General features: G+C 34.9%; 2 protein-coding genes and 1 long non-coding RNA gene across 4 annotated transcripts in view; 1 reads left to right on the top strand and 2 right to left on the bottom strand.

Annotated features, from left to right (window-relative positions):
- The window catches only part of LOC115236123 (sodium channel protein 60E), a 69,485-nt gene extending 55,799 nt beyond the window's left edge, over positions 1 to 13,686 (bottom strand). The window contains exons 1-2 of one of the 2 annotated variants that reach the window (XM_029808355.1): positions 13,355 to 13,686; positions 10,144 to 12,038 (exon numbers count right to left, since the gene is read on the bottom strand). In XM_029808355.1, coding sequence (XP_029664215.1) covers positions 10,144 to 11,538 — 1,395 coding nt within the window. In that variant the 5' untranslated portion in view covers positions 11,539 to 12,038; positions 13,355 to 13,686. Of the gene's footprint in view, positions 1 to 10,143 lie in introns of both variants that reach the window. The other variant, XM_029808356.1, reaches the window with a different exon arrangement.
- LOC115236125 lies at positions 603 to 7,768 on the top strand. Its single transcript, XR_003884138.1, has 3 exons — positions 603 to 806; positions 1,709 to 1,824; positions 7,571 to 7,768. It is a non-coding gene; the product is annotated as an uncharacterized LOC115236125 (long non-coding RNA).
- A 4,577-nt stretch (positions 13,687 to 18,263) lies between the features above and the next one.
- On the bottom strand, positions 18,264 to 23,792 carry LOC115236105 (facilitated trehalose transporter Tret1-2 homolog). Its single transcript, XM_029808317.1, has 3 exons — positions 23,478 to 23,792; positions 20,955 to 21,831; positions 18,264 to 20,667 (listed from the first exon to the last, which is right to left on the bottom strand). Exons 1-3 carry the CDS (start codon positions 23,644 to 23,646, stop codon positions 20,196 to 20,198), a joined length of 1,518 nt encoding a protein of 505 aa, XP_029664177.1. The 5' UTR covers positions 23,647 to 23,792; the 3' UTR covers positions 18,264 to 20,195.
- Positions 23,793 to 24,918: the final 1,126 nt, after the last annotated feature.

Here is a 24,918-nt window from a genome sequence, read left to right as displayed (position 1 = left end):
GAATACAGAATGCGAATGTCATGCAATAATTGTCATCGCTAGTTATTAACAAATGCGTTACAATATTCATTAGATGATTTGTCACTTTCGATAATATTACAGATTGTGTGAGTAATGCGTTGTACGACACGAGTATGTGTGTGTGTGTGTGTGTGTGTGTTATGTATATGTGTGTGTGTGTGTGGAGAGAGAGAGAGAGAGAGAAAATCAAGAAAAGTTCAAACTAACCCTGGCGATAATCGAGATGGTATATATTGAGACTTATAACCTAATAAAATAGTAATATGTTGTCGTAACATTATTATGGCCATAGAGATTACAGAGATGAAATAATTCCGTCTTTCCTCGATACTCGCCATGCTCGATCGCATTTATATCTGCAACACAAGCCTCCAGATACCACAAGTGACGATAAACCGGCGCAAACGAGCGCGAAGACCATCACTTTTCGCCTCTTTCGATTCCGTTATGTGATCCGATTCCGAGATTCCGAGTTTGAACTGGGTATCCAACATGGCTGTCACGTGACGTCGCAGGCGAACTCGGAATCTCGGAATCGGATCACATAACAGAATCGGAAGTTGAGAAGTGTGGTGGTCTTCGCGCTCGTTTACACCGGTTTATCGTCAGTTTTGTATCTGGAGGCTTATATTGCAGATATATAATTGCGATCGAACATGACGAGTATCGAGGAAAGACGGAATTATTTCATCTCTGTAATCACTAATAACCATAATAATATGTTACGACAACATATTAATACGATGTTCTATAAGCCTCAATATATCATCTCGACTATCGTGGGGGTTAGTTTAAACTTTTGTTGATTCTCTCTCTCTCTCTCTCTCTCTCTCCCCCTCTCTCTCTCCCTCCCTTCCTCTCTCTCTCTTTCTCCCTCTCCCTCTCGCTCCCTCTTTCTCTCTCTCTCTCTCCCTCTCCCTCTCACACGCACACACATTCGTGTCGCACAATACATTACTCATACTTATTCTCTCTCTCTCTCTCTCCCTCTCCCTCTCGCTCCCTCTTTCTCTCTCTCTCTCTCTCTCTTTCTCTCTCCCTCTCACACGCACACACATTCCGCGCGCGCGTGTCGCACAATACATTACTCATACTTATAATATTATCGAATATGATAAATCATTTAATGAATATTGTAACGCATTTGTTAATAACTAGTGATAACAATTATTACGTGATATCTGTGTTCTGTGTTCATATATATATACACACATTTGTATTTAATATATACATATATTCGTCGTGTTAATGTGCGTTTAGTAAAAACTTACTCGAGTGAAGGGATTTGCGTTCGGATGACGTCACTATGACGATATTTGATTTGCAGAGTCTTGAAATCGGACCGTAGTACCATAACCCAGCAAACACAAAGTAACAGTAACATAACATTAATGTTATAATTTCCCACTCAACAATGTAACTGTTACGATACAAGGCGTGTTATATTGCAGTTACATTGTTGAGTGGGAAATTATAACATTGATGTTATATTACTGTTACTTTGTGTTTACTGGGAACGGAATCGGAAGTCGAGAGATGTGTGCATATTGTATTTATTTGGCAATAATTTCAAATTTTCAACAACGCATTCGGTTATTTATCAACGGTTCACTTGGTATGGTCCATTTGCAAGATGAAATATTACGTACATCAAAACGATATATAATATTGCGTTTTTCTGATGCAGGTGTTGCAGCTACGTATATATAAGCATCTGGGTGGTTTGCTCGTGCGATATTCGGCGACTCATTTCCGCGATGAGAAATTAAACATGACGCGTGTGAGCAGCTCTGCTCTTTGAACGTGAGTATTATTTAATTCATGCAGCTTTTCATTTGCGGAAAGCGTGTCAAAATTGGTCCGATGATACGTTGCGTTAAACGCATATCGCGATTAATGTATTCTATTCTCGTCTCAAAAAGACGTAGACGTAAGGGTTTTTTTTTCATATTGGCAACTTTGTTGACGAGTTTACAATGTTGAGATATGGCTTAGAGAATGGCGCGTGTCTCAGCGAACAACACGCACGCAATAATTGGAGAAACGCGTCAAAAGTTATGCCGACACGCTTCACGCAAATGTAACATGCAATTCTTTGATATTAGCCGATTGCTGTTGTAAACTGCCGTTTACATTTTCCTTTGTTTTGATATCTAAATAATATGTGAAAATATTTGCAATATGTTTTATGACGTATACAATGAAAAATATAAAAAATATCAGCATTTAAATATATCATGCAAATTCCTAAATAATACATATATGTGACAATTTAAAACCCATTAATTACAATATCTTGCAAAAAAAATAGTAATATTGTTTGAATCAAAAATACAAAGATAAATATATGTCACATTTAAAACACGAGATGTAGTTTTACTTCTATTTTTAAGTCTCATAAAATGTCAATGCTCATCTTAATTTCAAGATCGTAACATTATATTTTAAATGCCTTATAAAAGTGTAATAAAAATACACTTGACAATCACGTAATGCAATTAATAAATATTTAAAGTGCAATATTACAGATTTTATCGATTAGAGTAAAAATAATATTTTAATGAAATATTTGCAAAATAAATTAAAACTTATTAAGGTGTTGTTTTAATAAAAATGATTGTCTTATTTTAATATATTATTTTAATTATATCGCATGCAATAATAATCCGAAACGGTGCATTTCGCCGCATATATATATATATATATATATATATTTTTATATCTTATACATGATGTTTTATACAAAATATTTTTTTTTCTTATTAAATTTTGAGGCAATTGCATTGTTGTTTATCTTACGATATATTTGTATTATCTCATAGATTGTTGAACATTCTGAAATATTCAAATGTTTCTCCATGCGAGAAATGTTTATTTCATGGTAAGTAGCTACTGTGGAAACTTTTATACATCGGGTGCAATCATGTTGGTGCAGTTTTTGTGTTGCAGAGATAGATTAAATTTTATATTTTTATGCACGAAGCACCAATATGTGAATAAATGCAAGAAAAAATTGTTGTGTGTGTTTACTGATAATATGTACTTTTCTTGATATTTTTATTTTTTGATATACTTGATTTTTTTATTATGATTGGTTTATTTTTTTTTTATTTTGTAGCTGTATATAGCTTATATACATATGAATATTTTGAAATATAAGAATGATTATTGTATTGCGATACAACATTGTGATACAGCATTTATTAAATTATAAAAAATATCAAAATACGTATAGAAAAGTAAATATTAATCAAATGGCAAATATACGAAAATAATTTAATATAGTCTATAGTATCATTTGATTCAACTATTTCGCGAATCGCAGAAATATGTAGATTGTCTTAGCAATGTAAAATTTGAATATGCACATATTTCTAAAACAAAACAAGATGCAATCACTGTGAGAGAGCTGTATACAACATTAGAATCCAAAGTAGAAAAGCGCGTTGGACGAAGTAACTGGGAAAAAATGAGCTCTTTATTTAAGCTCTCTTCCTAGATTTTCCATTTTCATATGTCACACGGTAAAATGCTGACCTACTCGTGAGTTCGGTTCTGGCGCTAATTAATACCGTAGATATGACCACTTGATACGTTAAAAAAAACGGGAACAATACTCTGCATAATTCGTCAAGCAATTTTATCCAGAAAATATAGAACTGAAGTCTGTAATTTATGTTTGTGTATATTATGATACATTTAATATTAGATAATCTTTTGCACATGTTTTTAAAAATAAGAAAAAAATTTTGTTAAAAGGTCAAACGTGATGTAGTCGGAAATAACATACATAACACGTAAATGACATAAGCAAAATTGACCATTTGCAATTTTAAAACATCATAATACACATGAAATAGTTTATATATTAAGTATCAAAATTAATGCATTTTATAATTGTTGCATATATCATAACTCTTAAAAATCATATGATACATAATATACAATAAAAACGTATGACAGATTTTAGATTTTGCAAAATTTTTATATATATTGAAAGATATGATAATATTGTTTCTATTGAATCATTTTAACAGAACATGACTAAGTGACCTTACATTGCGAGTTTCTACCGTGTGTAAAGCTATACGTTTTATTGAATATCATAGCGCAATAAAATTGAATTTGTTTTATTAAATTCACCATCTCCAAAGACATCTCATAAAATATATCAAAAAATGTCCTAAAGCTTTCAGAAATATCATTTTATTTTAAGACTTCAATATTCCATTCTCTTAAAAAAAAATTTACATTTAAAAAGTTTCCTCGATATAAGTAATATAATTCTCTTTTCTACTTAGTTTTCTATTATAGAATTCTATGTAACAGTATTTTTTATTGCAATAATGCAATAACTGTGGCATATGACATTTGATAGCCAATTGATCAAATGTAACGATCGATAATTTCACACTAATTTTCCATAGTTTTCACACTAGTTTTCCATAATTATTCCAGTACCAAAATCTTTTAATAAATAAGTTTAAAAAAAACATACAATTGTTTATATGGACATGCATAATAAGGATAGCGATATATTCATATCGCTACTCACACTCGTCGGTCACAACCATTAGCTTCTCAATCGTTACATAATAATAGTCTCATATGTCTGATTACAAGACGATATTAACTACTGTGCGTTGGCGGTGCGGACGTCTTTTCCACTGCGCAGTAGAATGACAGGATTATCGGTCGTAACGTAAATCTGCCGAAGAAAATTACATAGATGCTGTGTAAAAGCCACCTGTAAATGCACTTGTACATTGCTGCGAAACCATATACCAACGAAAATCGAAAGTCCTTGTCTGCTTTCATGCGTAATCTCGTAGCATATAAAACAGTTAAAGTCGCGGAAGTATTTATTGCTATATGAAATAGCATCGTGTCAAGTAGATTGTTGATAAAGCTATAGTCGCTTTATGTCGCGACAAAATGAATAAAACTGCATGGACATTGTTCAATGCTATTCAATGCAGTGCATGCATTTTTCAGCTGTTTACATAGATCCATATAATTTTTTTATATTTTTAATGAAAATTGAAAGAGAGAGAGAGGGGGGAGGGAGAGGGAGAGGGAGAATTAGAGCCACTTTTGACTCTTCAGTTCATGAAAGTTAATCTTACTATATTTATTGATTGTTTATCTATTTCTTTGTCGCGCTCGCGTTAAATTCATTTATATAAAATACTACTATATAATGCAATGTACGTTCTCTTTAAACTAATGGCCGTTAAATTGTGTCGTCAACTATATGCCAACTACATCAAGAGTGTCTCAGGTCAAGAACTTTCGAAGTTTACGCGTTAATTATTAAATCGCTTTCAATAATTTAAGATGCTCCTACATGTTTCTAGCAAATAGAGGACTAATAGTTTGATACTTCACATATGTGCTTCTAACATTGAGAATTCTTTGGCGGTCATCCAATCCACCAAATTCACAACATAGTTGACTTGGTCAGTGACTGGATTAATTTAATTACACATGTTGTAATATCCTAAATTAAAAGTGAAATTTTATTTTCCGCCTTTTTGTGTTATCGCATTTTTTTATGACTAGCACATTTATTGACTCAATAAAAATGCTCTCTATCTCTCTATTATTATTGTTATTAAAAGATTAATAAAATGTATCAATTATCAATATTTAAAATAGATAAACAGTTACAATTACAAATGCGAAATTATAATTTTTTTTTTCTAAATGCAATTTACATTGAAGCATATTTTACTCTTTCTCTTTGAACTATTTATTTTATATTTACGTAAACGTCGCGTATGTACATATATGCCACAAAACTTATCGTAAATAAATCAAAACTTTTCCAATGGTTGTTGTAAGTAGGTTCTACATTGTTATATTTCAAAGCCACACATTGAGTCAGGTTATTTCTAGAATTCAATATATCAAATATTCCGCTCATAATTTATTCGGATTTATTTTCGGCCTTTATATTATTATCTTAATACCTAGAGATCTTATCGCATATAAATTTTAAATGGAAACAAAAGAAAAATAAATATACGAGTTTGATTACCACAATTGTTCGAGAATCGTCATTATAGTTCAATGATTTGAAATTTGAAAAATATAATCTAATTATTATTAAACATATATTTTCACATATTATTTTTTCGCGCCTTACGTCGTAAAAATTATGCCGACGTGAATTTGTCCTCGTAATTTGAAAAGCGTGTATCGCGATCAAACGTGTACACAGATTGGATTTTACGGATCACGCCTAATTATTAACATAAACATGAGTTATTATGATAATTCAGAATATCGAGGAAACGAGATGATTGAAATCGCATTTGCGATCCCTGTCGTCCCGATCCCTATTGTCTCCCTTAGTTTTCTGCGATATTGAAAATCTTTTCGACAGGAAATTGCTCTATAAAAGGAAGCGACATGAATTTATTAGAGATCGTGCTCTTTATTTTTGCTTCACAAAGTGAAATATTCAATGTCTTCTGTGCGGATCGAATCGACACCAAAAACCCATCGAGGAGAATTTATGCCGAGGCCATAAGTTAATAACGGGATGTCGGTTCCCGTCCACGATAGGCTAATAAAAAAAAAAAAAAATACTTTTTGCAAACCTCATAAATTTGCTCGCATATAACTAAATTATTGGTCATATAATTTATAACATCCCAAATATTCAAGACATTGTACCGTCTCTTTCGATAAGATATTATTAATGGTGTCTCATACGATAAGAATGTTATTAATGAAAGTTATTTTTCAGAATTTATATAGAGGAAAACATAAATATTATTTGTATCATTTATGTTGTGTATAAATTATAATAATGCTTATATAATTTATATATTGATAACAACAATGTTGTATAACGGAAGAGTGATCATTAGAAAAATTATTATTAATCACATTTGTATAATTATATCGTATTATACACGTTATTTCAATGAATAACATTTTTATACTGTTGGACACCATCGAGATAGATCAAGCACAGATTGATAAATATAAATAAATATGTATATTTCATTTCGGGGGTTGAAACCTTTCAATATGCGACTAGTATAAATTCAATAACGGAAAATTCAATTTTGGTACATTGAGATCACACGTTTGTTTCTATTTATTTTTGCGATAAATATAAACTGAATGTAAAATAAACGTAAAATACAATTTTGTGCACATAAAATGCAGATTTATAATTGATGTTCGTCTGTCTATCAGACATTCATCACCATTGATAAACTTTGTTTTCTTATATTATAATCCATAACAAACTTTATGCGATGCACAAAATATCATTGATAGTTTTAATATCATATTATCCTTTTGAAAATATCAAATCTTTATACGCGCAAGAATCCTGTGCGATTCTTTAATAGAAAGTTATACTTTTTGCAACTACAATCATGTGATCAATCTGAGATTAATACCACCATCTGATGCAGAATATTGGTCGCATCAAAGTCGGTTGGAAACTTAAAATGAGCATCGATTTTAACAATACTCTGTAAAAGTACGCGCGGATTCTCTCTATATTCCAGATGTATATTCCTTATAGTTTCTGCAGTACGGATGCAAAAGTTTGCTGTCTCGCATATACAAAAGCAGGAGCTTTATAACAAATCCACCACCATGCCTTGATTGCTCCTTGTAGCATCGAGATGTTTCCAACCTTGGTTACGATGCCACAAACCACGTGCAAACTAACTGTTTAGATGTGAAATTATATAATCCTAATAAACTATTGCCACGCATCCATGTATTTAATGCTAGAAATAAATTAACACATGTTTAAATTTTTGCGCGAAATATTTTTCGAATCAATTAAAATTCTAATTTATTTAATTTATTTATCATTATATAGAGTAAGTCTGTCGCTATGTAATAAAATGTAAATAGTTGCGTTATAAATTAAACCCTGTGCAATCTTGATAGCAGCGTGACATATACGGCTCTCCACCGAGAGCCGTCAGCCAGCAAGCTTTATGCTATCAGTTCTATTCTTCAATCGCCTTTAGACTTCTCTCTTTTCGTATTTTGTCTAGTTTTTCTCGCAAACTTCTCATTAAAATTACTCTAACGGTATTTAAACGTTATACACGTTTATTATATAAATGGGGGAAAAAGGTTAGTTGCACGATATTTTTACATATTATATCTGTGTTTCAAAGAGAGAACATCGGAAAAATTTCAAAACGTTGTGCCGATTATTCTTTCATATACTCGAAAAGATTCTGAAATCTTTTGATTTTCCTGGCTAGAATGTTATATTTTGACCTCTACATTTGAAGAGATAATCTTTTGCGACGTACCGATTCTTCTTTTGCACGCTTGGAAAGGTTCTGAAATCTTTGGGTTTTCTTGACTAAAATGTTACATCTCGGCTTCTATATTTTGAGAGGAAACTTTTTCTGACGATAGCGCATGCTTTTCTTCAAGTTCCGCTGTCTCTTGGCCGCTCTTTTATCTTGGCGGTCATCTCGGCGCGGATATATCGTTATAACCCTCCGTCATCTACGCGCGAAATGGTTCCTCTGTTATTCCATTGTGAGAAGATTTCCAATTGTCAAAGACAAATTACAAAAGTTTCCTTTTTTCAGAGTAATACGAAGAAAGAATTTATTTTTTGTTTAACCGCGTAATTTTTTTAAGTAACCATTACTTTACTGGAAAGTGTTCAAAGAGTTCGGAATATATATTTTATCTAGTTTTTTCCTTTAATATCGATAGCGAATAGCAATATAGTATCTCTGAATCTGCAGGAAATTGAAACGTTATTTATGCAAAAAACTGCATACCAGCATCATATTAAATTAACATTCTGCATCTGATACCTCAATAAGGTGACACATTATCCTTGACGTCCAACGAAAAGTCCGAGTATGAAATACTTCGAAAGCTATGAAAATTGTTCGATAAAATTCTGCACGTTCTCCATACAGTGTACGTTTAAATTTTTCTCTTGATAAGATAAGAACCCCCAGGGATAACGAAAAATAATCGGGAACAAGAATAATTAAAAGAAATCCGACGTGCCTTTATGACCCACATAATCTCCCGCAAGGATTTCTTATTTGAGAACAAGTCACGAATAGAGTCGCGATCGATTTTTAATATAAATAGATGTGTAGTGCACACATACATATAATATATACATGTGAACTTGCCTAATTTTTTCGTCGCCCTTCGTCTCTTTTCTCACCGTCTTTTTTTCGCTCACTCCATATTTATGAGGAGATTTGCCCGTTCTTTCTCTCTCTCTCTCTCTCTCTTTCTTTCTCTGCATCCCTTTCTCTTTTAGTCATTTTACTTTTTCCATTTTGCCGATCTGTCATGGCCCGTCCTCTCTTTCGAACTCTCTTTCAAACTCTTCTTTCCGTCTCTGTTTTAAGCCCCTTTCGTATGTTCTGTGCATACACATCTCCGAATCTATCCTTTTCTTTCCTTTTTTCTCATTTCTTTTTTGTTATCATCACCTTTCTTCGTCATTTTTGTTCCACTCGTTTTACCGAGCGGGGCATTTATTTACAGAAACAAAAATCGCGCGCGTTCGACCGATATTTGCTTTTGCCTGTCAGCAACATTCGACGATATAAAGTGGAAATACACATCCGTCGAAATTGTATCGCAGCGCGGCGTCGCGTTATAACGATCCTCGGTTGCGTGGTCCTTTAACATTTTTCTTTGTAGATTTAAGATAACTATGATAAGCTCTAGCAACTTTGAAATTGAACTTTCTGATTTCGTCTCGATATGCAAGCTACTTTTTTATCTAAAGGAATTAACGCAGTGCGAGCCAGTCATTATAGTACTTATAAATATTATGTCTTAATGACTGCTTTCTTCAATAACGATTAATTCTATTAACAAGTTAATTATTTTTATTTTTCAATTTATACATTATAATATATATTATATACTATATATTATACATTTAAATATAATATACATAAAAAATACAATATATATTACATTATATTATATAATACACATATATAATGCGTATTATGTGTTAGACAATTCAAGAAGAAAGCAGTTATTTCTTAAATAATGTTATCTGGTACTGAATCAAAGATGTAAAAATAAGAACGCAGAAAATATAAAAATATACGATCGAAATCATGAACTCACCTCATCGTAGATGAAATTGTCGATTTCCTCCAATGGCCTGCCATAGAACTTAGTCGGAAATGGTTCAAATTTATTTGGCAGTACGGCACCATCTTCCACCGACATTTTTCTCTTAGGTTGAAAGCCATATTCGCGCACTAATTGCACAGTCTTGTTTTCCCACCTATCGAGACTCTCCTTCGTGAATGGCTTTACTGTTTGCTTGCCGCCCTTGGTGCCGGGTGTCCTCGCGACTGGCGACTTGTCCTCGATCTTGGACACGCTAGAATCGAGAACGTCATCCGATGTAGCTTGAGGGGTCACGACATCCGCCTGGATCTCTGCACTTCCGGAATCTCCGGTACCGGAATCGGCGGAAGTCCCGGCGGTTCCGGCCAATGGCGGACGCAGTCTCGTGCTGTCTTGCATTCTGGAGCCGACTCTCTTAATCGGTGGGGATTCGCTTTTCTTAGACTCTGGAGAAATTGGTTTTTCTGTCACCGGAGATGTTCGCGATGGACTCGAAATTTCCTTTGCTCCGCCAATGTTCATTTTCTTGAAAATGTCCTGGTTTTCTTCTGCCGGTGAACTTGGATGTTTGTATGGCTCACGTTCCTTGTCGCCGTTCCGATAAGCTCTCGTCGTAGTCTTAGGGCGAATCTTGGCCGCCTGCGATTCCTCGTACTCGGTGTATTCAGGCGGACTTAGGCCCGCGTACGACGGCGGCGATCGATCAACCGACGGCGGCGATCGCTCGACCGACTTCGACGATCGTTGATCTTTGTCGGGTCCTCTCGTGGAAGGAACACGGGGCGAAAGTCCTTCGGAGTACCTCGAGCCTTCTCCGAAGCGACGTGGCCGAGACTCCTCGTCAATGATTTGCACATTGATGGAACTTTGTCTGGAAGACAAAGATATGCCGGGCCGTACGAACTGCTCTTTCCAACCGACAGGAAACTCGGAGGACCCTCGAGCGGATCTCTCCGGCGAAGCCTGCCCCGGACGATCCTCCAGTCGCCTCGGCCAACTTCTTTCCATCGGAAGCGAGCCATGATGGTCTCTCCGCACTAAGTTCTCACTGAATTCCCGATGTCTGACTCTGACACCGGATCTTCTGAATGGCTGAGGTGTCCTGGAGATTGCTCCTCTGATATAATCCTGACCGTCAAAGTCTCTGCTGCTGCCTGGGAGATTAAGACTTCTCTGACTACCGCTGTCTCTAGGTCGATCGTTCGGATTTCCCGTTGGCCCGTAGATACCCTCCTTTGCCAATTCATCCAATTCTTCTCTACTCAGATTTTTTACGTAGAGTCCGACCACTCGAGGTCGGTTCGTGAAACCATTGTCCTCCGAACCGCTGCTCGGAGGGCTGGGAGGACTTTTATACCCCTCGCTCCCGCCCCGCCGAGATGTCATTGGGACCTATGCTCGATCATCCCTTTCGATCCTGTACCACTTTCGTCGATCTCATGTTATCGCTAAATTGTCTCGATTCGATCTCTGCTAATCGATATCCGTCACGTTGTTGTCGATGAATTAGTCAGCAGAATTTGGAAATATAAAAGAATTATAATGCGAGCAGTTTCCCCCCGATTTCTCTCTTCTTATTTCGTCTCGAAATCGATTTTTGACAAAGTTTCAATCATTACGATTGCATCTGATATATTTCGGAACACCGGGATCGATTTCTGTAGTAATAGTAGTATTTTTTAAATTATACTTTACGTTGCGCACATTCGAACACATTTTTGTCAATTAAAACACTCGTGAAATCTCCATTCAAAATTGATTTAAATACAGAAATCGTACTTCTTTGTTTGGGAGGGGGACATTAAAAATTTCGCGATCCAAGATCAAAAGTTCACAGTACAAAAGAGAGCAGCCGTGGACGCGGTTAATGATGTTGATGCACTATGCTGCAAAATTACACCGTGCAACGGTTTGTCTTCTCAATATTTTAAAATGACTTACTGGAAATGAATTGCAGATAGATAAAAGATCCGATAAATTTGCTATATATATATATTGACAGTCTCAATAGCGAAGAATGTTGATAAGTGTTCGCGCGTGATGGATGATGATAGGGACTTTTCGCAATCCGTTTTCGCACTTTCAAAGTTTGCGCCGATTTCACTTGTCGGTAATTTTTGTTGCGTATAACGGATTACGACGGTGGTTACGCCGTATTGCGGATTCGTGAGACACACAGGGTGAAACTTGTAAAGACCAGATTTAACGTGCTTTCTCCGTGTCAACGACGAACCTCTTGAAATCTCGAAAAGCTTTCGATCGCAAGTCTCCTCGAGTTATATCGCCATTGCAATTCTCGGTTGAGCTTAGCTTCACCGTATTGTCGAAAGCGGTTTACACATACTCGCGCTGTGAAGTATACTCTTCGTGTCGTGTCGTGTCGTGTCGTGACTTTAAGAGGTCAAGGAGTTCGTACCTGTGTGATGCACATAGTTCATTCTGAATGTCAGCGACTAACCGAGTGCCATAGTAATGCCTGCTATAAGCATCGACCGATCGCGCTAATAGCTCTGGAATTTCGATTCGTTTTGCCGATGACAGTCAACTGGATAAATTTCATTATAAATTGTATATGCTTACGGTATCGCGAATAAAAATCGACCACGTGATTCCTCGCGACTCACCGTCATCGATCATCAACTGGGTCACTGAGGCGCGTGAAATTATCGTGTGAATCGCTGATAGCGCGTATTATAGCTGATGCAAATCCGCCGAAGGAAACTCGCGATGGATACTGGATCGATGACTCGATCAATAATAAATAATTTAAAACGCGGAAACGTACATTTGTTCCTTCGTCGATCGCGGGCTTTTGTTGTTTACCGTTTCGCGAGGATAAGCTTTTATAGATAAATACATGTCTCGGAAATGCAACAACGGTGTCACGAAGCGTCGCAGTCTCCCGGTCGATCACCCTGACCCTCTCAACGTTTATAGCTCGCGCTCCAAACCGGAATCACGTGAATGACATGTAGAAGATCCTGAAGACAAATTATCGGCGATATGGTCAGAACGCGATTAGCCGTACTGTTTGTTGAGATACACACTGGCGGGAAAGGCGCGTCCGCCTACACTCAATCGCGAACAGCGTGGTCGCCTCGTATCAACCCGCCACTATCATCATCACTAGCACCCACATCACCACGAGGCATCGAGACGAGATCGAAACGGCCGAGGCTCGTATCCCCCAGTCACCACTCACTCGTCATTTATCACCGTATTATCCGGCGAGGTACAGCGGTCGTTGCGATACGAATGGTACGGCCGAGCGGAGGAGAGAAAAGTTGAAAGCGAGAAGGAGAGAAGACGTTGGAACGGGAGCGCGAGAGGAAAGGCGAGAATGGTGCGAGAGAGAGAGAAAGAAAGAAAGAATGACAGACAGAGAGAGAAAGAAAGAGACAGAAAGAAAGAGAAAGAGAGAGAGAGAGAGAGAGAAAGATAGAGAAAACCGTGGTGCACCCTCGTCGTATAGTTCGGTAAATTCTGTTCGAGCGGGGGTGCAAAATCACGGGCGTCTCTTACGAGAGCTGTGGCGGCACTGTCGGCACTGAACCCCACCGGTATCCTGTACGCGCGCGCGCGTATCGAACCGAGCCGAGCCGGAGAACGCCGGCCGCACGGAATCTCCGTCGACGTGGCTACGTATACACGTAGCTACGGAGCCTCAGGGCTCACACACACGCGCACATACACACACACACACACACACACACACACATGCATAGCGAAGGGTGACGGGGTACGGTCGGAGAACGCTGCTGCCGGTGGTGGTGATGGTCGCGGGGGGTACCGCGTACCTGCACGAACACCCACTGCTGCTGACGCCAACCCCCACCTCCACCCCCACAGCGAACGAGCGCAGTCAACCCCCCCTGCGGGTGGTGGCGTTGATGGTGGCGATGGAGATAGTGGTGGTGATGGTGATGGTTGGATGGTTGGATGGTTGGTAGTGTAGGCAAACAGGATACGGCAAACAGGCGGACCGGCCGGGCGAACCGGTACCCCCAGGTTCCATGGGACACGCGCTGTAATTAATCCGCCAATCGACACCAGATTCCGCCGGATGCGAGAGCGAGTTAACGCGCGAACAGCGAAACAGCCTTTCCGCGAGCGCGCGTAAATTTCCGTCCTTGCGCGATTATCGGTCTCGCGTCACGATGATTTAACAACACGGCCACCTCGCTGCCGTCTCTCATCCGGATTTCAATTTAATGAGATGCGGCGGGATCGCAAATGCGGTTGAGGGCTTATTATCGTACTTTTGCTTTGGCAGTTTTTTTTCTTCATGGAAATTTAAATCTGAGATTCCATCGTCTGTATATTACCTCCGATGTGATTATCTTTTTGTGTTATATACTATCATCAGGGAAGGATGACAAATTTCTGTATGATAAATTATAGAAATCGATTCTTTGAGAATAAGAATCTTGATCGGTTTGTCGATTATTTTTTCTTAGCGCAAATTTTACTAGAGATCTCATTACAGATAATGAATAAATACAAGAAGCTGTCATTTCGTGACATTATATGGATTTCCTATCGGATATATGTATGAGTATCGATATAATTATCGATAAATGTATAAATTTGGATTAATCTCGAAATAGTACTTACTGGGGAGAAGTTTAAGCAATGTTATAAATTGAGCAAATCGAGAAACGTTTTATTTTTTCAACGTACTGTTTCGATATAACAAATTTCCCGATAAAGTGAAAATCAGTAATAGGAGTGATCAATTAGCATTAATATAATTATATCTCAGTGGAGATTAATTAATTATATATTAAATGAAGCAAGGTATATCTTATTACTTTGTAGCAATGTGATAATATCATCTATCTGTGACGAACACTTTTATATATTGCAAAATAATTAATGGAATGTAAAAATTATAGCAATAAAGATATGAAATTCGATTTAGGAAATTAGGAAAAGAAACTTGGTAGAAATTTAAGCAGACATATATAATTATCGCTAATTAGTAAATAAAATTAAATATTTTAACCAATTAAGCGCTTAAAGTGTAAATAAGTAACAAAATCTTGTTTTCTAATTAACATCCCTCCAGTTGGTATTGCTTTAATAAAAATATAATTTAAAACTAAATTAATAATATCAGATATTGTGAAAATTTTAAAATTATGATAATGAACTTACACACACACACACATCCAAATTTGTTCAGAAAATATATTTTCTCCATATGTTAACGGTGACTCAGCAGTTAGTGCTGTAAGTAGTAAGCAATTTGTTAGAATTAATCTTATGAAGAACGGAGGAATATAAACGATTCTGCCTGCTTGATTTCCTTCCGCCTTTACGGAAATTACACTATTTCTCTCCTCTATTATATGATTATGCCACCTGAATTAAAGTGGAGATAATCGGCCCGCGACGTTACGTGATATCCGAGAAATATAAATTTGGTGACTAAAATGACATGAAATTTAATAGATGAAATATGACCTGTACGTAGAGGAAATCTCTTAAACGCGCTTAGATAATACTTGAGACGCTATTTTTCACCGGCTACCATCTTTTAAGTTCGACGTGATTTTTCCATTTAACAGAATTACCGTTATTCAACTATTGTAATTTAACGGCGAAAAGAACTGAATATTTGTTGCAAGTAAAATGATTACCGTAACGTCAATGATGTTGTTTGTTTCGTCATCTACACATTGAATAAGTCATACAGATAATGCGTATAATTAATTATAGAGCTAAGTGATCTGTTTTATTTTTGTAGTGAGCAATGTTAATAATACTCGCGATTCGTAGAGTTTTGAATGTCCACGGCTTTTGCGGACTGTGGATTACAAAACTTATTGGATAGTACATTACCCTCGAAAAATATCCGGACGTACATTCCCACGAGTATAAGATACTTTCTCTTGTAGTGTGCAAGCAATCTTGCAATAAGTTCTCTCTCGAAGAACTCTAGGGTCAAGTGGGGTAATTGAAATTGGGTCGGATAAGAAGCGCGCGATTTCAATAATATTTACTGTGAATACTCATTAAAATTTATTGAATTAATAAAATATTTCAAACATTCAATAGCGAAACAAATTTTCAATCATTGAAAAAGAATTATAACTAATAATTGTAGTATCCAAATGTTTATGTTTCGCAGTTTTCGAAAACAAAAATTAAATATGTTTTCAAACTAAGTGAAATAATAGAAAAACATAGTATTGTTGTAAACTGCAGTTATTAACTCTCTCACATAATTCCAATAATAATTATAATCATTCTCATGCTATGTGAAGGTTATTTACTTATCATAAAATTTTAATTAAAAAAAAAGAGACAAATTCATTAATTTCCCTGATGAATATTTCGATTTGTATCAAAGATATTTTAAAACACCAGTCTATTTTTATTTCCATTTACAGGAACGAATTATTATACATATTTTTAACGATATATTCTCTTATCGTATTTTTTCTAAAATAAAAATAATTGTAATATTCTGAAGATGTAGTTTATTTTTATTGGTATTATTCTTGCGAAATGAATTTCACAGAATATCTCAGTTTCCTCTTGATAACGGAAGATTATTCGGTCACGTTTGAATATGCATCTAAATGCATAGTTTTTACCTTGCCGGCATGATGTCTTGTAATATTTCTTATAAGCTAAGCTACTGATGTCGGATAAGGCACAGTGTAATGCATCGCCTCTGCGACGGACGTATAACTAGCGCTGTTTTCTATTCGTGTGGTTATAACGGCCGTAAATTGTAAAACATATCTTGTCCTTGATTTAGTATTCAAAGGAATTCAGATCGAGGACATGGAACGCGCGTTTATGAATACAGAATATCACAGAACAAACAATTTTTCGATTAAACACGATATAAACGTCTCTAAATGCCGCGATGATTTCCATTTGTCATCTTAATTAGATGCTCGAACTAACCTTGCAAAGAATTAATTACCAGGTAAAAATTTTTTTAAGTATATATATAATCGAGAGTTTTATTAAACTAAGATTTTTTCAACAAAAATAGCAAGAGAAACGTGATAACATAGGCGAAAAATGCATACATACATGATATAAATTATATTTTGAGAAGACAAAAGACATATTCTGAGAGAATTTATTGGACAATTTATCTTTGATATTCAAGAAAAAAAAAGTATTTAAAGTATTCTTTCGAGAATTAAGACATTCATTAAAAAATTGCGGATATATAAAAGGGCTTCGACAAATTATTATATTATACTTTTTTAATAGATATATTACGATATAATAGAAGCGTTTTTATAACAACAATTAAAAGCTTGTCGTTAAGGAAATAGGGAATGCACCGGATATTACTTTCCGTATATATTCTTACCTGTTCAACCATTCTTGCAACGCATGATTACAACTTCTCTTTCATCCGCATATCCCCTCGCACCATAATGGTCTTTAGAGAGAGAGCAAAACGGGACGACGAAACTCCCCACAATGTGGGGCGTCATCAGCGAGACTTATGAAGGATAAGTTGTTCAAACCTCCGGAAACCGAGTTCTACTTAGGGTTTATAGCGTCGTGCGCCAAAGTTCTCATCTTTCCATGAGTGCTGATGCCTACTTATTTATACCTTCATGAGAAATTTCATATTTATCTTATTGTTAGTAGGATACGTCGGTTAGTCCTTCGTATTAGCACAGAATTATTACCATTATATTTTTTTATCGATTATTGCACGAGGACTATATATATTTATATTATAGGATATTTACATATTGTCAAAGATATTATATAAAATATCAGATTCATTAAGTGTATCCTAAAGAATAGGACGAGTTTACTCGTAAACTGAAATAATCATTTTTCTATTGAAATTTAATTAGACTCTTGGTCTCTTTTCATATAATCTTTGAAATTTAAACATTAAATATCTTAGTAAACATCATGTGTTATATTAAGATTTTGTTACAATAAAATTCAGAGAATCAGGACTTTATTTAAAAATCAGAATTTCAATATAATCATCCTTAATGCTAAAAATTAAATTAATAAATTAAAAAGGAAATTAACAAAAATTAAAATTTTTGTTAAAAAAATTTACTTTAAATTGATTAAGAAATCTTAAAATTTTATAATTTTTTTATGTATATATCTCAAAAAAAATTATAATTTGCCTTGTTTCACAATCGCAATAATAATGGGGAAGAGATAGAAATATAGAAACAAGGATTTGCGTCAAGTAAGACGACATAATCGCGTTAAAGCCAATACCAAATACAAAACGATATGTGTTTGAAAAGTGCGTCACAGATGGAACGCCGGTATTGTAAGCACGTCCGAGGAATACGCGGAGAATAGCACAGCCTCATCACTTGATCCTTAACTCGAATCAAACAGTAATCTTCCCATTGTGAAACTCAGCGCAATATCACTGCCGACGACTGAATTGCCTTATCGTTCGAAAGTGTTACGTGATAAAAGTGTTCTACTTGTCTCTGCAACAAGTGCTGATGTCGCAATAAATACAAATTTAAGATAAAAATTGATAGAAATTTATATTTAGTGAAATTAATTTACAAAATAAATTTTTTTCTACATATTATCTTTTTTGTCTTTTCTTATGTTTTATACATATAAATAGAAAAATGTAAATTAAAATATTTATTTTCTTCACAAAAGACTTGTGAAGATTCAGAATTGTGGTTGGACGGTTTTAAAAAATATATAAATTGCATACATACAAATATATATATTTAAAGATAAGAAAAGAACAAGCAATATCATTTTTAAGATGTGTATTGCTCATTCACAAGAGATAAAGATATTTATTCATTTCAATTACCGAGACTCGATAAGAGACAAGCGCTACAGAATATTCGAAAGAAATTTGCTACATTATCGCTTGTTGTCATTTGATTATCAACATCAAGGAAAAAGTAGAAAATAGCTATAATATTTTTCTATGCATGGTACACTTAGTTTGTATTAGTGACAAAATTAAAATATGTTGAGATTAATTTCTTCCAATTATTTTAGTTTATTTCAGAAAAAATATTGCAGGAAAAAGCAGTAAAAAGAACTTTACCGTATATTGCAGAGTAGAAAACATTTTTTGTTATCTCTTATAATTTTATATTTTATTCTCAAATGCTCTATTTTACATATTTAACACTTTATACGCAACAATAATAACATCATTGTGACATTTTTAAATATTTTTAAACATAGATTACTATACATTATTTACAATTTACAGCATTCGATAATCGACTATCGAGTAATTGCATATGATTAATATATATCAATAGCTTTTGGTAAAATAATTATTTGGTCAAATAACATCTCGAACTATTTCAAAATTATTCTAAAAGAGTAGTGCGAGAGAGATAGAATGCGACGTATTCACCACAATAAACACAGTACAGTACATGACATCTAACAGAGGGAATTTACTTTAACTCAGACATCAGTTGGTCGATAACATTATTTGCAATATGAAATTTTGTTAATTCAATACGAAAATATTATTATATAATGTTAAAAACACATTTTTTTTTAAATAACAAAATCATTCAACATGTTCGATACGTTTTGTTTTGATTAGTAAAATGGCAGAAAGTTTTATAGAGCATATCTATATCTGTAAGTGGTAATTCTGAATAAAAATTTGAATTAAACTTGATGATAAAATTAAAATGAAATTTCTGTGTAAAAAGAAGACCTCAGATTTATATATTTCATTCTTTGTACGATTCTTGGATATTTTAAATGCATTCCTAAAAAATAATTGCAGATGCACATATTACGCATTTACAACCCTAAAATTACCTTTGTTTTTTTTTTAACAACAATTATGTCAAATACGAAATAAAAAATAAGGTACTTTGCAATTTATAACAAATAGTCGTTTGGGGAAAACAATCCGTATCAATAAAAAAAAGAAATAAAAATATAAAAAAGTGACGTATATATCCTTCTCTTTCATCGATCTTCACAATTTTTCAAACCAGAACCATCAATACTAATTTTTGCGTTGAACGTGACGCGACCAGGTAAACGCTTTTGGTGACATGCTGAGATTTTCAGGCCGGTTCGACCGGATATTTTATGCTCGATACTTTTCTTCGTTCGAGCTTTTTCTGTATCTCCTGCAACGTTTTACCCTTCGTCTCCGGTAATACAAAATACGCAAAGGCGACGGACGCGGCAGTGAAGCACGAGAACGTCCAGAAAGTTGCTGCCTGTCCCATCTCGGTCTCCATGATCGGGAACAACTTGGTGACAGCGAACACGAGGCTCCAGTGTGTCACGATCGATATGCTGCTGGCGACGCCCTTGGTTTCCGGTGGGAATATCTCACTTATTACCGTGAAAGGTACGGATCCGTAACCGATCGAGAATACAATATTGAAGAAAGCGAGACTGGTCAGCGGCACCCAGCCAAAGGCACTCACGTCGCTTCCTTCGTCCTTGAGTCTAAAGTAGTAACCCAGAATGGCCAAGCAAACGGTCATCATCGCACCGGATATTATCAGGAGTGGCTTTCGACCAAATCTGAAGGAATCGAAAGAGGATGGTTCATAAAAAAAAGGGAAAGTTCATAAAAATCAAAGTTTATAGAACGAAGTGAAAATTAAACGCACATAAAAATTAATGCAATTTGATATTGAAAAAGAGATAGAAAAAACTAGCTGATGAGAATGATCACCAAACGGTTTATTAAAAATTTAACAGCTGTCATGTCAGTTTCAAAATGAATAAAGATTTCATGATTTATAAAAATGATTAATTTAGAGAGAATCGTTAATCGATTTGTGAAAGAAATACTTAAATATTCTAACTTGTCGATCACGGAAGCGACGAATATCGTCATCACGACCTCGGTAAGCCCGATAACGATGGTCGCCAGGAATGGATCAATCGTGCTGTTGGCCGCCTGGAAAATGTTGACCGTATAGAAGAGAACCGCGTCCACGCCGCACAATTGCTGGAAGCACATGAGTCCTACGCAAGTAACGGCGGCCTTACGTCCTGCCTTGGTCCCGATGAGGTCCTTGATACCGCCCGATGCTTTTGCTATCCTGTTTACATCATCTTGGAGAACGGCCATTTCCCCGACGATGTCGTAACGCGTTCCTCGTAAGATCGACAGAACTCTGGCGGTTTGATCTTCGCGGCCCCGTTGCATCAACCACATCGGCGATTCCGGCATGAAGGGCGCGCCTAGGACGAAGGGCAGCAGGATGGCGCAGCAGGCGATGTTGAAGATCGTATAGGAGCAATAGGCACCCGCCACGTACGAGAAGAGAATCCCCGAGGAAAAGAGCAGGGGGAAGAAGACGCCCAGGGCACCCCGAATCGACGCCTGGGCAATCTCGCCGACGTAGACGGGCACCAGGACGCACGCCGCCCCGGCACCAATTCCACCGATGAACCTCGCGGCATATATGCTGATGATGTTCCTAGTTGTGACCAGGGTGAGCCAGCACGTAGCGAATGGCACGACCGTCAGGATGATGGCCCACTTTCGGCCGATCCAGTCGGCGATTTTGCCGGCCGGCACGGCACCCGCGATAGCACCCAACGCTAGCAGGGACGATATCCACGAGATCTGATTCTCGGACAGTTCGGGAAGAAAGGACTCTTCCGACGTGAGGTACGGCAGAATCGGCGATGTCCAGCCGAGCGTTATGCCAGCTTGCATGCCGACCAGTGCAGCTGCAAACAAATGCCACATTCTTGTCATCGAAAGAAATATATTGTATCAATTTAAAGAAATACATCGAGTTTATTAAATACACAAGATAATTTTGCTAAATGATATCAGAAATGATTCAAAAGTTTTTAGATCGAAATGATATCAATTGATTGAAAAATTATTTTATATATCTGTTAATTTTTTAAATCGTAATAATCAGTTTTACTCACTAAAGTAAGAATGTATCGAGCATATTAAATAATTTTATATAATTATAAATTAATTGCTTTAAGAGAATGTCAAACATATAGCAATAATATTTTCTATATTAAATTGACAAACTTTTTCTTTTATGACAATGAAATTTCTTTCAGGCTGTAAGAGTAATTCTATTATTACATCGCGTATCTTCTAATCTCTTTGAAACTATTTTCTGGTAAAAAATGATAAAGATGTTGATTTAGATTATGTACAGCGAAACAGTGATTAAATTATTATTCGTTCATATCAAGCATGTCAATCAAAGCAGAATCTTGCAGATACCTGATTATCTAAAGTAATTGAATCCAAATTTTGCGTAACATTAGGATTATAATTGTCGAAGATAATTGTTGCAAAATAATAAATACATAATATGTACACATTTTATGAAAAGATAAGATTTATGAAAATTTTGAAAATTTATTTACAAAAAAGGACGGTTTTAATAATTGCACTGATAGATATATCAGATAAGAGAGAGAGGATAAAGATTGAATAATTGAAATTCTATTGCATCTCTATGTTGAAATAATCGAAATAATTTATTATAACAATTTATAGAACATTTACAAAATCATTATTACTGAAATCGTTTTTTGACTTTGCAAGTTCAATGGATCGCGGTGTACACTTATCGATACTTGATTATGATAAACTGCATTTCAAATTTTATGTAATGAACGAATTATCAATTACGTTAATTAATGTTATTATTCTATTTTGCAGATGTTATTATTAGAAAATTATATATACTTGATAATATACGAATGAAAATTACTAGGAAAATTTATCGCAGACAGAATTTGTTATAAAGAATCTTTTACCTAAAATATTTGAGCTATCCTATAAAGTAGTGAAAAATATCAAACGATTACGTATAAAAAAGCGAAATAAAACAATAGAATGCAATGTAAACATTATTGATATAAGGATTTTTTTGTAAATTTATTCCAGACTAAGATTCTAAAAATCTTAATGAATATTCGAGAATCACAAAGTTTCTTTTCGTGATAAATTTTATAAGCAGACAGATAAATAGTTGATTCTATCGTAAGCAGGTCTTAAGAAGTCGATCACTTTAGATAATATCGATATCGTGAGATGAAGTGTCGGCCTCGTTATATACGTACATTATTTTTGTATTTATAAGTAAATATTTAAGTTTTGAAAGATAGAGAGAATACTATAAAAATATTTATTTTTATAAATAGATAAGAAAATATATTTTAAAAAACTCAATAAATTTGTATGATTTACTTCAATATTTTTTTCTATTTTTTTTATCATGTTTCTGCACTTTTCAATAAGTATGTTATTTGTGTGTATAGAAAGATCAATTTTTTAGATTTCAATGTTCCTCAATAAAAAAATTGTTTCTTTTTCCTAGATTTTAAATATTACTTACCGCAAAAACTAATTAGAAATTGAAAACGCTTCTTTCCTTTGCCGGAAGAATCAATAGCATTTGACACTTGTGATATGTATTTCTCCTTCCCTTCATCTGGTAAGGTAACCAAAAAAGGTTTTGACGTGGCATCATTAGTGTGTACCATCGTAGCAGTGCCAATTGTCATTTCGAAATGTGATTCGAATTTGATATGAAAAAGAGAAACTGTCGAGAAATCGCGAGCTTGTGTTTATGACAAACGCACTGGTAAACTGTCGCGAGATAAAACTGTCTGAAGACAAAAAGTGATACGCTCTGCGCATCTTTGGCCCCCTCAATATACTGAAGGTGTGTATTGCGCCGATTTATATCTCCAATAAACGCTTATCGTGAAACGCACCGATATCATTCGCGTATATAATATCATAACTTACGTGATTATCGCCTACTGTCATTCGCGAAAATTACAGACATCAGGGGGGGGGGGGCTTTATATTGTAATTTTATGAATGAATAAATACATATTCCAGCACATTAATTTTGACGAAACTCATTTAATTTACATAATACTTATCGTAAATTAATGTGGCGCAAAAATATTTCGGCTTAAAGATAATATAATTACTAAAATTATGAGGGGAAATTATGAGGATGAGAAAAACCAGCAGATAAATCATTGGCAAATTTTTATAGAGATGCCACAGAGTTTTGTTTATGCAAAAGAAAATTCTGTTTAATGTTAATATTTTATGTTTATTAATTACTTATAAATAGATACATATTATATCGAAAGTACACATAATTGAATAATAATAATTTCAAAATTTACATTGCATTGATTTTTGAGGAAACCATATAGATGATAGAAACACGCGATGTCCGCGATATGTGTAATATCAATAGATATTCGTCTTTAAAAATTACAAAAGTTCGAATATGAATAAATACACGTCCCAGCGCATTGATTGTGACGAAATTCATTTGATTTACATATTTCCTATCTTAAATTAATATTCATAGCTATAAGAGGAGTACACGTACATACACGAAATGTTGTATCTGTTAATTAGCACACACGCGAGACGAATATTAATTACATGAGGTAATAAGTCGCAGAGAAATGTGGATTCAAGTACAGATTGATGCTTTCACAAAGCAAAAACTTTGTTAATTAACTTGATGTACATTATCTTGAACATACATTTTAGTTTAAAACACATAGTTCGCGAGAAAAGTATCGTTTTAACTGAAAGTAGTAACAGATAACATTAATATTATACATTTACATTTGTATTTTCAAGTGCCTATTTTTATGCTTAAAAGAACAGTAGAGTTGTTTTAAAAAATATGAAATTAAGATAAACTGCTTTTTCACAAAAGCTTGCGTTTTACCGTACTTACAATCACGATACATTTTAAAATAAAGTGAGATATGAATTTTTTAAGTAATGCTCTTTAA

Source organism: Formica exsecta, unplaced genomic scaffold (assembly GCF_003651465.1).
Source record: "Formica exsecta isolate Colony F162 unplaced genomic scaffold, ASM365146v1 scaffold245, whole genome shotgun sequence".
NCBI classification, from domain to species: Eukaryota; Metazoa; Arthropoda; class Insecta; order Hymenoptera; family Formicidae; genus Formica; species Formica exsecta.
The sequence above is the reverse complement of the archived record's forward strand: the minus strand, read 5'-3'. Positions and strand labels throughout refer to the sequence as shown.